Consider the following 8913-nt stretch of genomic DNA (forward strand, 5'->3'; position numbering starts at 1 on the left):
AACGTACCACGTTCTAAGAGTACAGAGAGATACCTTAGGCTTCCAGCAGCCTGAAATTCCTAGCCGGAATGCCATAAGAATCTAGATTCTCCGCTCAGAAACTTGTTAGTAGAGGCTTTCTGGAACTAAGCCTAATTTCAACTAGTCATTTAGCTTGAAACCCTTGAGACAGAGATAAGCTCTGATCTCTGTAAGACAGGTTTCAAAGCTGTAAGAAAAGATAAAAAGCATAACATGCACCGAATTATTGTAATCACAAAGAGAGCGAGAATGCATTCCTTAGGACAGATTATTCTAGAATATCAAAATGTTTCTACTTTCAAGTGGGTAATGTTGTTACTACTCAAATTGCCTTCATTAAGCTTTGACATTTACACCTCCCTGCAAAGAAGGGAAAGGCGCTACCCACCTTTTCTTTCCGTTTGTAGACAGCGCCTGATGTTACTGTTCTGAAAGGCTTCCTTTGCACCTCGAGGAACAGAAAGGTTTTCAGGATATTTAAAGCAGGCAGAGAGTCGCAGGGCCATCTCACGTGCAAACTCTGCGTGCGAGGTTTGACGAGCACCGACGCAGTCTATGAGGTGTCTGAGGGAGGATTTCCGTACAGTTTGCATTTACCTAGAATAAAAAAAAAAAAGGCAAGCAAAGGGATTCGAAAGGTTGGTGGAATTTTTGACTGCAATTTTTATTAACATTTCAGCACGGCTGTCTCAGGTAGACCATTTAAGTGGCCTGTGCAGCCTGGTGCTTTCCTGAAATCAGCAGGTGGCCACTGACTCACTTAAAAGAGACTAAAATAATCGAGAACACCCCGTTTGTGGTCAGACAATACCAAGGAATCAGCTACTTTTCAGGTGCTGGAGGAATTTGCAAAGAATGTGATTTTTCTTTCCAAATTTTTACTGGGAAAGAAGGTAACAAAAGCAGCAAGATACATCTATGTTAAAACTGAAGAGAGTTTAAAGAAAAAACACAGATTTCAGAACTTTTACAGGCCTGTGGTGAGATTCATCTCCCGTAAATACAGACACTCCAAGTGCAAATGTGTACAGCTAAGCCAGTCTTCTTGGGTTTTTTTTATTGTTAGCAAAAGATAAAGACGCATCTAGGGTGCAGTTCAGCTCCTTTGGGATGTCTGCTTTCAGAGGAGGACCATTCTCTAGGGATGCCTGCTTCCCGCTGCCGCTGGCGGGGAGTCCAACGACCTCGCTCGGGTACCAACGTCCTCACTGCAGGCACCTGAAGTCAGACCAAATCCCACCCCGGCAGCCTCCCACCCAAGTTACGTCAGACGTTTTACAGGCTCCGTTTGCATTAACAGGGCCGCCTAAATGCGCTCAGCCAAGCGCAACCTCTGCGTTTCTCCCTAGGGGATGGAAATTCAACGGATGAAATGATCAAATTGGGGCGACCGGAGCTAACGCGTCTCACCCAGGCAGCACCCCGACCCTCGCCTTCCAACGCGCCCCTGCGAGACCCCTTCCCCTGCTCACGCCTACACCGAGCTGGGTTGGCCTCGGGTGTAGCTGCGACCTGCGGGGGGGCTTCACCAGCGACGCTGCCCTCCGGGGCCCCAGCCCTGCTGAAATGGAAGCCCGGGAGGGCGAGCGGGAAGCGGGGCTGAAGGAGGGGACCCTTCTCCCGGGCAAGGCCGCCGCGGTGGAGGGCCAGCGGCAGGGCACAACGCGGGCAGGCGGTGTGAGGGGAAGAAGGGAGGCCCGCGGGCCGCAGCCACGCTTCCCCCTGCAAGCGCGGGGCAGGGGGAGGGACGGAGGCCCCGGTTCCCGCTCGGGGGAGCGAGCCCGAGGTGTCAGCCCTCGGCCCGGCCCTGCTGCGGGCCCTCCGCCCCCCGCGCCGGGCCGGGCCGCCTCAGGGGGCCGCCCGAGGCCGCGCTGACGGCGAGGACGAGCTCCCCCGCGCCGGGCCGGGGCGGCCAGGCCAGGCCCCGCCTCTGGGCGCTGGCCGCGGCCGGGCCGGCGCTGCCGCCCTTCCGTGCCGGCGGGCGCCATGGGGGCCGGCGGGCGGTGGGTGAGGGCGGCGCACACGGCGCTGAGCGGGGCCTTGGCGCTGGGGCTCTTCCTGCACCGCACAGGTGAGCGGGGCCGCCGCGCCCCTCCCGCAGCCCCGGCCCTGGGGGCTCCCGCCCCGGGGAGCGGGCGGCCGAGGGCCGGGCCCGCCCCTGAGGAGAGGCGGCGGCCGCGGCCCGGGCTGTGCCGGCCCCCTGCGCCCGGGCAGCGGGGGAAGACGCGGGGGGGTCTCCGCCCCGCCTCGGCCTCTGGGCCCTGCGGGGCCCTCGGGAGCCCCTTCCCTTGCCCGCTTCTCCCCTGCTCACCCCCCGCCTGGTTTCTCCCCGTTTTATCCCCGTCCCCGCTTCCTGTAGGTGCGGGACTCCTTCATTGAGGCCAGAGAGAAAAATCCTAAACGCTTCACAAGGAACTACTGGGCTCTCTTTTTTTGGGGGTACCTTTCAGATCTGCGAAAGCAGGAGGAGCGCGGAGAGCTGCTGCAGCCACTGAGCTTCGTCTTGCTGGTTTTGTGCTCTGTCCTGCTGTACTTTAAGGTGTCTCTCATGGATCCGGGTTTTGTTAAGGCTGAAGAGGAGGTGAAGGTATATCACTTCATGAATGGAAGAAAGTGGTGAGGCTATAAAATCTATAGGCTTTTTTTTCTTTTCCCCACTCTGCTAGATAAGAACAACCTGCAACAGTTTCTGTTGCACCTGGCCTGAAGGAAACATACACAGGCCGTGGGGATGAGGCCGGGCAGTCTCCGAGTCGTGTTCTGTACCAGCAGTAGGGTTCACAGACTTTAAGCGTGTCTTTAAGCATGTCTTCTACACCACGCTCCTGTTGTAAGTGCACTGTGCCATTTGAGCTAAAGTCCTCTCTTGCGTCAGAGGCTGCGATACCCTACGGAATGTATACATGACCTATTTCATGTTAACGACCACTAAGTGGTACAAGTGCAGAAAACCCGAATTGAATGGCAAGCTTGGAAGAAAGTGCTCTCTGCAGCTCTATTTATCGAACTGTGTATAGATTGGTTGCCCTCTCAGAGGACATGTACACAAGTTACAGTGAAGGAAACAGAGATGCAAAGTTTCAGTAACTGAGAGAGATTGTGTTATTATTGATGAAAGCATTATTGATGTTAATCATCTGTCCTTAATGTAAATGTTGGCTGTGTTATGAATAAGTAGCACTGCTTATAGCGAAAAGATATCATTCTTGCCCTTGGAAGCGAGTCTAACCTTGTTTATTTTTGTCCCAAAGCATAGTGTTGGGATCAGTGGGGTATCTTGTCCACAATTATTTCTGCCTCTGTGCAAATGTGCTTTTGATGGTTACAGTAGCCTGTTCTCTCTCGCTGTACCTTAACTGTCTGCAGCCTCTGTAGGAATTCTAAGGAATTATTTTGTTTAACCTTCCTAACGATAGAGAGAGCCAGCACCGTGTAACTGTTAAGGATGCAGACAGCTCGGTCATGCCAAGGCAGCAGCACACAAAACCTCCTTACTCGCTCCCTTTCTCTTGTTTTGTAGGCAGGCAAGAGTGAAGAACAAAGCATGGTGACACCCCAAGTTCCAAGTAACATAAAGATGCGGCGTTGCGGTTACTGCATGGTGAAGGTAGGCATTCATAACGTGCTAGAAGAGAACAGGACGAGCGATTTGCAAGCTTACGTTTTTTGGCATCACCTTTGTTAAGCTGCTGTTGCAGTGTTTTTCTGCTCTGTCATTGCTGCTCGCGGCTCAGTGGTTTGGAGGCATGGCAGATCTGATTAATTCTGTCGTAGGGTCACCCTCCTGCTGAAAAACTCACAGAAAAAGTAAATACAAGTAGCAAATTGAATTCAGATACAGTCCTGAATTGAAAAGTGATCCAAATGAATTGTGTAGCTGTAGGTGTAGTAGTGATGGACATTGGCACGTATGCTAGCTTTCCAAGGCTGAAACAAGTCCCTGCTCCTCACAGAAACAAGGATCTTCTTTTGCCATGGGAAAATTGTGCTCTACATTCTTACTGCCGTGTCAGTCAGACCCGACGGCATTGTCAGAAAGGTTATTTTGAAGATATCTTGATAGAGAGTCAGAAAAGCGGTTGGGCATGACATATAAGAACGGCTGGTAGCTATGAGCTTGTTTGGAGGCCCAAAACCAACAAAACATTAGTCTGAGTTGTAAAAGACAGCATGAAGGGAAAATTAGTAGTTAAATTAGCTCTTAAAACAGTTTGCCTAAAGCCTAGAAATGCCTGTTTTCCGAATGATCCTTATCAGTTTAATAAAATCCAGCATTATCCCAGCTTCCATAAATTCCTGAAGAATATCTACCAGGAGAAGCCAGCTTATTGCAAGAGGAAAAGCTGGCAAAACTTATATACGCTTCAGGGAACCAATCCTAGGAGGCACACTCATACTACTTTCCTCAGCCAGATCTTTCATCTTCTCTGTTCCTGGTACTGGAGCTGCCTTCCCGTGCACGTGTCTTGTATTCACGCCGAAGCAGGGACACTTCCCTCCTCTATGCTGTCCCGTAGACATCCCATCCCCGCACGCTTGCTTCAGTAGCTGTGGTCCTCGTTTTTCACCTCAACACTCTGCTCGTGCTTTCCTGAGTAGAACAGACTGGCTCCATCTCCCTCCTTTGCACACCGGACTTCTTATAAATAGGTAGATAATAAAGAAAATGTATAGACAGAAGTAGCGTGGGAGTCATTTGATTTGAACCTCCCTTATTTGGGTCTGTGATAGGGGAATCGTGATCCCCTTTAAAAATTAAACGGAGTGCTCTGGGACAGCACTGCTGTGGAGGGAGGCCGCATTGCACGATGCTCTCTTCCACCAAGCAGGGGGTTGAACCAGTGGACTGTTGCTAGTGTTTGGTTTTGTTCTGCAGCAACCAATGCGAGCCAAGCACTGCCAGCTGTGCCAACACTGCGTACGGCGCTACGACCATCACTGTCCCTGGATCGAGAACTGCGTAGGAGAGAGGAATCACCCCCTCTTCATAGTCTACTTGAGCGTGCAGCTTGTAGTTCTGCTGTGGGGAGGCCACGCTGCGTGGTAAGGCCTGGAGTCAGCACTTTGACCTCTGAGATTGCTGAAAGTTTTGGTGCTCCTAGAGCCCCACTCAAGGGTTTATAGCAGGGGCTGGACTGGCTTTGTATCTTCACCCTCTTTTGCATCCTGGAGATCAGCTCTTCTGAGCCCCTCATCTGCTGAGGAACAACGTAGCTGGTCAATAGTTGAGCAGAATCTCATAATCTGGGTTTCATTGTTCATCTTTGTTTCAAGCTTTAATGAACAGAATTAACAGTACGAAAGCTAACTAATTTTGCTTCAGTTACTGTCATATGATCTTCGTGTACAAATCCAAGTACAGGAAACTTCAGCAGGGTTTCAGCTGTACGCCGGTTCAGGAGAGGAGTTAACTGGAGACGATTGTCTCTCAGCTGTCAGGGCAACCAGCATCTTCTAACCTTCTCAGGCTCCAAGTCACTACTGGCGCAGTCTCTTAAGAGTTTATAGTATCTTAACTCTCTGTAGTAAATGATTATCAGAAGCTCACTAGTTATGAATCAAACTCAAATGTGCCATCAAGTTTGCTTGTTTTATGCAATTAGTTCTACATCTTTAACTGTGAATTTATTTCTCTTTGAATTCAAAGGTCAGGCCTCTACTTCGAACAGTCCTGGGACTGGCTGCAGCACAACATTCTGCTCCTCGCCTCCTTCCTCCTGATGGTCATATTCACCATTGTTGTCCTGCTGCTGCTTATTTCACACCTCTATCTGATCTCATGCAACACCACCACCTGGGAATTCATGTCGCATCATCGCATCTCCTACCTGCAACACTCGGAGTCGGAGAATCCCTTTGACCAAGGGGTAATCCTCAATCTCTGGAGGTTCTTCTGTTCCTGCCACCTCACTGCATGGGAGAAAATCTATTTTCAGAGGAACAACGAGCCTGTCTAGTCGCAGCAGCACCTCCCTGGTAGAGTGCCACCACAGCTGCAGGTTGCTGGGTAAAGCTTTGCTAATGCAATTGCTGCTGTTTGCTTGCACAGAGCTTTAGTACATCGTGAGCTATGCAACCTGTTCCACAACCTGTTCATCCCGCAAATTACATTTCAAGGATAGTCAGGGTTATTTTTTATATACGAATAACACTGTTAAAGGGGAGACGCTGGTTCTGGGAAGGCCGGCAGGGCTGATTTCTGGACGGAGCAAAGGTTTCTCTCTAAATTGACTTCCTTTTGCTCACTGCATCCGCACCTCTCCAGAAGAGATGCAAGAGTAGCGTGAGCATCCATGTTCGCTTCTCTTCCCCAGAGTTTCCCTCTCCCTTTGCTGCTGGGGAACAGCAGCTATTACAGACAAAACCAGCCAGAATCAATATAATTCCTGTGGCCTTTCTGCAACATCGTTCTCACTGTGAGAACCGCAATGCCTTTTGTCAGTAGTGTGGGGCACGTCATAGAAATATTTGAGTAAATATTTGGACCGTCGAAAGCAAATTTCATTTTGAGCACATGCCTAAACTTTCTGCTTTTCACAAAGGTTTGAGGTTTAATAGCGTTAATGTGCATGAGAAACAGCAGTAAGGCACCAAATTCAGCTTAGGTGATAATTAGCCTGTACTTTGTGATGCCCTGACCAGCTTCTTAACAGCTTCTTAAGTTGATGGTGCTGTTAACAATTCACAGACTATTTTGAATCGATTCAGCAAGGAATGATACCATCAACTTTTCTTTGGACAGAAAAGTAATACTTCCCTACTGAATTATTTCTGCAGGTAACCTCATGCTCAGGCCTTTCCTGTAGCTTGTGGGGAGAGAACCAGTAGCAGAGGTTACTTCTTGCCTAGCTCAGGTAACACTACTGGTAATACTACTACCTCAACGTGCTAGTAAAGTTTTAATAAAAGAATACAAAGTTTCAATGCAAGAGGAAAGATTCTAGGTCCTGTTTGTTTAATTGAGGTGGGGGGGTGCTGATAGCTTTCTAGGGTAGCAGCAAGCTTACTTGTTTCCGTTGTAATAAAGGGTCAAACTTCAAGTTTCTATGAGGAACTAAAAGGAGGTTTGGGAATGACCAATTTTGGCTTTAAAACCAGAAAAGGCTGTGGTGTGAATTTTAGTCCTGACCCTTTTCTGTTTAAAAAAAAAACAACAAAAAAACGAGCACCACAACAAAACCTTAGTTAAAATTATTTTGTGCCTTAATTGCCTTGGCTCAGGAACTAACAGCAGCTCAAGAGCACATCTGGCAAGCTGGTAGGATGCACTCAGGGTGTAAAGTTGATGAGCGCTCGTGAAAGGACAGCGTAGTCACTAATACAGCACGATAGTCCTAAAGCACTTCAAAAACAGCAGAAGGATCCCTGTTTTGACCAACTCCAGAGTTTGTGATCTGTGTCCAGTCTGGTTTGTTCAGGGTAGAAACTCCCCATCAGAGGGATATCAGAACGCTCAGAATTGTTTTCGTAACAACGGTATGCCATCCAGAAAGGATTCTGCAGTTTAGAATCATAGAATCATTTAGGTTGGAAAAGACCTTTAAGATCATCAAGTCCGACCGTGAACCCAGCGCTGCCAACCACCACTAAACCACGTCCCTAAGCACCACATCTCCCCGGCTTTTCAATACCCGCAGGGATGGGGACCCAACCCTTTCCCTGGGCAGCCTGTGCCAGGGCCTGACAGCCCTTTTGGTGAAGAAATTTTTCCTAATACCCAACCCAAACCTGCCCTGGCGCAGCTTGAGGCCGTTCCCTCTCGTCCCATCGCTTGTTCCTGGGGAGCAGAGACCGACCCCCCCGGCTCCAGCCTCCTTTCAGGCCGTTGCAGAGAGCGATGAGGGCTCCCCTCAGCCTCCTCTTCTCCAGGCTGAGCCCCCCCAGCTCCCCCAGCCGCTCCTCCCCAGCCTTGTGCTCCAGCCCCTGCCCCAGCCTCGCTGCCCTGCTCTGGCCACGCTCCAGCACCTCTGTATCTTTAATGTTTGTTCGTGTCAGCGTGGCACCTGCTAAAGTAGGGCTCGTCTGCCACACAGCAAGTTCTGCTTCTTCAGGTATCAGTCAAAAATTTGTCAGCAGGTATTGCATCTCAAAACACACAGTTTTGCTCCGTTTGGTCATTCTTGTTTAAATGCACCAGGATGGTAATTTACAGTCTTTTTACTTTACTATAAACTATAAATTAAAAGATTAAATATGCCCTTTTTGGGTTTTAATGCCTCTCTCTGAACCCAAGTTCTAGGTTTCACCTGTGCTAACACTCCACTGGGCTACTTACCACTTCACAGGGGCCTGGACCTTAAGAAAAGTCAGAAAACACACTGAGGGGCCAACAGCAAGCCAACCGTTACTGCTCAAACAAGGGTGAGGAAAACGTGTATCCTGCTTTAAACGGGCCATTACGCTGCAAGGCAGAGCAGGAGGCTGACAGGGTATTTGTACACAGGAATTTTCAGCAGCAGTTATACTTGGCTTTGAAAATAGGAAATCTAGGTTCAGTGTGAATTATTTCTGGTTTGCACAAACATATGCTCTTACCTCTCTGAATTCTGAAGCGCTTAGACCAGCCTTGATTTAACGACGACGACTCACTAGCTGCACCCGAACCGTATCTCCTGTATGGCACAATTGTGTTAATTCAACTTCTGTCTACCTCTGTTGAAGACAAACTGAAAGAGCAATAGCTGTGCCTCCCTCTTTGCCGTCAGTGTGATGCTTCATTTCTAGACACCCTTCCTTTTTTCTCCCAACAAGCTAACATTATGAATTTAAGAGAAGAAAATTTATCTTCTCAAGTATGATTACGAGATATGTTACCAGGCAAATGAAATCACCTTTAACTTACTGACTTTCCTATATTAACGCTGTCATTATTTAGCTATCCCAAAAAAGATA

The 8913-nt window shown here is 49.0% G+C and overlaps 1 protein-coding gene across 1 annotated transcript; it reads left to right on the plus strand.

Annotated features, from left to right (window-relative positions):
- Positions 1-2007: 2007 nt before the first annotated feature.
- Positions 2008-8150, plus strand: ZDHHC12 (zDHHC palmitoyltransferase 12; the record flags this gene model as incomplete). Its single annotated transcript, XM_082327285.1, has 5 exons — positions 2008-2092; positions 2472-2608; positions 3542-3628; positions 4898-5064; positions 5669-8150. 5 exons carry the CDS (start codon positions 2008-2010, stop codon positions 5976-5978), a joined length of 786 nt encoding a protein of 261 aa, XP_082183411.1. The 3' UTR covers positions 5979-8150.
- Positions 8151-8913: the final 763 nt, after the last annotated feature.

The sequence above is a fragment of the Platalea leucorodia genome (assembly GCF_965183815.1).
Source record: "Platalea leucorodia genome assembly, chromosome: 15".
Classification (NCBI taxonomy): Eukaryota; Metazoa; Chordata; class Aves; order Pelecaniformes; family Threskiornithidae; genus Platalea; species Platalea leucorodia.